General features: G+C 37.1%; 1 protein-coding gene across 1 annotated transcript; it reads right to left on the bottom strand.

Moving 5' to 3' along the window:
- Nucleotides 1–1,090: 1,090 nt before the first annotated feature.
- On the bottom strand, nt 1,091–1,969 carry LOC129676276 (vomeronasal type-2 receptor 116-like; the record flags this gene model as incomplete). Its single annotated transcript, XM_055606604.1, has 1 exon — nt 1,091–1,969. A coding segment is annotated over one exon (879 nt), but the record flags the coding sequence as incomplete, so codon positions are not given.
- Between the last annotated feature and the right edge of the window lie 1,794 nt (nt 1,970–3,763).

Raw genomic sequence — 3,763 nt, forward strand, 5'->3', positions numbered from 1 at the left:
TAGATATATCAGTAGAATAAAATTTGGGGTCAGTGGTGAAATATACTCATCTGTGTGCATTATTGAAAATATCTAGATTACAACATGTTTATATTCATGAATGGACTTACATGTATTATAGGGATTTTATGTAGATAATTCACAGTATGATTGCATAAACTCTTTCAAAAATTTACTATTATTTCACCCACTTCCTTCTTTTATATTTATCCTTCTTCATAATTAGAGTACCTTCTCTGGTTTATCCCAATTGGATCAATTTTACCTGCCATTGTATTGCTTAACCACCATGCCTTCTTGTTTCTACAGTTATTCCATGATGAATACTCACAAACCAACATTTGGAGCTAGATGCCTTAGAGTAGAGAATGAAAGATATTTGTCTTCTGGATATGGGTTACCTAAATTATGTTTTGGTTTGTTTTTTACTTACATCTATTTATATGTATGATATTTATCATGTTAAATATATTTATGAGTTTCCATTTCCTACATATTGTGAACAGAATAGCAATGAAGGTGACTGAGCAAGTATTTGTAGAGTGGGTTGTCGAGTCACTTTTACGTATGTCAAAGAAAAGAGAGCAGAGTCAGGCAACAGATTTATAATTTTTGTTTAGAAAATTCTCTACTCTGATTTCTGGAATGGCTCAACTGTTTAAAAGACACACCACCAACACCTTTCCAGAAATTGATTTTCATGCCTGGTCTATAGAAGAATCAGATATCACCCAAAGCCCTGTATACTCCCCAAAATAACAAAGAAAACAAGTATTTGTTCATGTACTATTTATCTCAATTACTTTCATATAGTTACATTTTTAATATGTATATTGTCCAAAATTAATAAATAACATGCATAACTTACTAAAATGTGTTTTCAGCAGCAGCTCTTATTCTAAAATAGAATGTCTGTGATTGTTTGACAAAGTGAGGGGCTCTTATTTTTGTTTCAATATACATTTAAGAAAAAAGTTACTTAAAAGTGGGAAAATAATTTAATTTTAGTATACTAATGGGTTTTATTAGAAAAAAGAAAGCTAATACATCAAAATGATCATTTTTATTTGCTATTTTTTGTTTTTAATACATCTCAAACAGTTTTTATCAGGTCTTAAGAGAATAATGTAGCACTTAGGGAAGAAGATGCACCCCAGCAGCCCTGCACTAGAGGCCAATATGGAGAAGACCTCCACAGACACGACAGCTTTGCCCTTGGTGCTCTGGTAGACAGGGATGAAGATGACCCAGACACTGAGGAAAACCAGCATGCTGAATGTCAGGAACTTGGCCTCATTGAATGTGTCAGGCAAGTTCCTCACCAGGAAAGCCACGGTGAAGCTGCCTAAGGCCAGGGTCCCTAAGTAAGCTAGCACACAGTAGAAAGCAGTAACTGAGCCCTTGTTGCATAAAATGATGACATGAGCATGTTCAGAGTATTCATCTGTGTCAATATAAGGAGGTGAGGTTCCCAGCCAGACTCCAGAGAGAATAAGTTGGATCAGGACACAGATGGGGATGACAGCATTATAGATGCCTGAGACAAACCACCTTCTCATTGTTCTCCCTGGTTTCATGACCCTAAAGGCCAGAATTACAGTTATAGTTTTTGCCAAAATGGTGGAAATAGCCAAGGTGAACACAAGTGCAAATGTTATTTGTTGCAGTATGCAGGAGGTTGTGTTTGGGTGACCAATGAAGAGAAAGGAGCAGAGGAAGCAGAGGAGGATGGAGATGAGCAGGATGTAGCTGAGAGTCCGGTTATTGGCCTTAACAATGGCTGATTCTCGGTGTTTGAGAAAGATTCCCAGGACTGCAATTGTGCTGACAGAGAAGCAAAGAGCTGTGCATGCCAGAGCTATGCCCAGAGGATCCTCAAAGGAAAGGAAGGTCACTGCCTTGGGCAGGCACTGGTTTTTCTCAGGGTTTGGGTACTCTTGACTTGGGCAAGGGATGCACTCCTGCTGATCTGTGGAGAAATTGGATCAACATTTCACCTTATATAAGTATCTATTCATTGCACATTTAACTCATTAAACTGCTTTCCAATGATGTGTGTAACGTGGTGTATTCTGCTTCCTGTTACTGCCAAGGACATGAACTCTCTATAATTCGCATTTCTACTGTTTCTCTAGTTTACTTAAAAATAAACTTTCTGCTCAACAGCTTATCACTGTTTATCTAAGGTAGTGAGATCTATTTTACTCATATTCAGATAAAATAATACTGTCAAGTAAGCCTTCAAATACATTTATTATACTTTGAGTTTCTATGTATGTGTACATTGTATTTTGATGACATCAATGTATAAAAATGCACTTCCTCGTTTCCATCACCATGGATTCTTCCCATTTTTCTTCTAACTCACTGTTTCAGTGGTTATTTGTTAATCCCACTCCTATAATTTTTCTAAGGTAACATGGTGATAAGTTAGGTCCCATCTCCATGAACTATGGAACAGTTCTGATTTGGTGGTAAATATACAAAACTTGCATCAACAAACACAGGCTATAAGCTCAGATCAATTATTAAGTTGCAAATAAATTTCTATAGTCTTTTACATTCTTTGACTCAGGACAGGACTCTTTCTCTTTCATTATTAATTCCAGAATAATCCTGGGAATTGTTCTAATTTACACTCTTGTTCTTCCAGTAATATTCTGAAGAGTAAAAAAATAACCTACATGTCACAAATACCATAAATCTTTAAAAATGTTAAATCAGAAAGGGAGAATGACACAGCCATTTTCACTGAAATTGCTGAGAGTCATGAAACACAGTTGCTTGGTGCTATTCCAGTAAAGCTGTGCAGATTGTTACAATCATTGTTCTTCTATCTCTAACTTCTGGTTTTTGGTGTGTGTGTGTGTGTGTGTGTGTGTGTGTGTGTGTGTGTGTGTGTGTTGCATTACTGTGGACTTTCTTCACTATGATTTAATTTCTGTTTTTTTCTACAGAAAAATTATGTCTGAGTTTTTTTAAAATTAGGCATTTTTAAGTTAATTGTACTTTATTCACTTTGTAGCTTGGCTGTAGCCCCCTTGCTCATTCCCTCCACACCTTCCCACCCTCATTTCCTCCCATGCCCCTCTCCAAGTGTGCTGATAGGGATGTCCTCCTCCCCTTCCCTCTGACCATAGCCTGTCTGGTCTCATCAGGACTGGCTGCATTGTAAGGGGAACAGGGACTGTCTCTGACATAAACTCAGTGGTTGGCTCTTTGATCACCTCCCCTGAGTGGGGAGCAGCCTTACCATGCCATAGAGAAAGACAATGCAGCCAGTCCTGATGATACCTGAGTCTTATGAAAATACTAAACTTAACTTTATCTGTCCACTATTTGCAAAACTTCTTTATGCCCGGAGATTATTAAGCAGAGGTAGCCATATAGAGAGAGGAAGCCATTATTTCAGGAGTTTTCTTGGAGTATCTGCCCCTAAATAGTATATTGGTGCAGGGTAAAAAAAAGGCAATATGCGAACTCTGAGAGGCCTGGAGATTCAGGTATCAATTTAAGATGCTTTCATTATAGGCTTAGAGCTCCTGGAAAATGTAGCTTAGAGTTAGAAGGTCAAAGAGGGTACACTCCTTATGGAATGAAACTTAGTAAATAAGATAGATTGACTTAAATAAACTTTTTTTCTACTTTGTAGCATAGATGATGATACATATAGTAAAATGAGCTATTTGTTTGTATTTGCTAGGCATAAAAAGATCAGTTAAACTATTTTCTGTTTCTCTGGACTGCACTCATAGTGTAAACA

The sequence above is a fragment of the Psammomys obesus genome, unplaced genomic scaffold (genome assembly GCF_907164565.1).
Source record: "Psammomys obesus unplaced genomic scaffold, mPsaObe1.curated_primary_1811, whole genome shotgun sequence".
NCBI classification, from domain to species: Eukaryota; Metazoa; Chordata; class Mammalia; order Rodentia; family Muridae; genus Psammomys; species Psammomys obesus.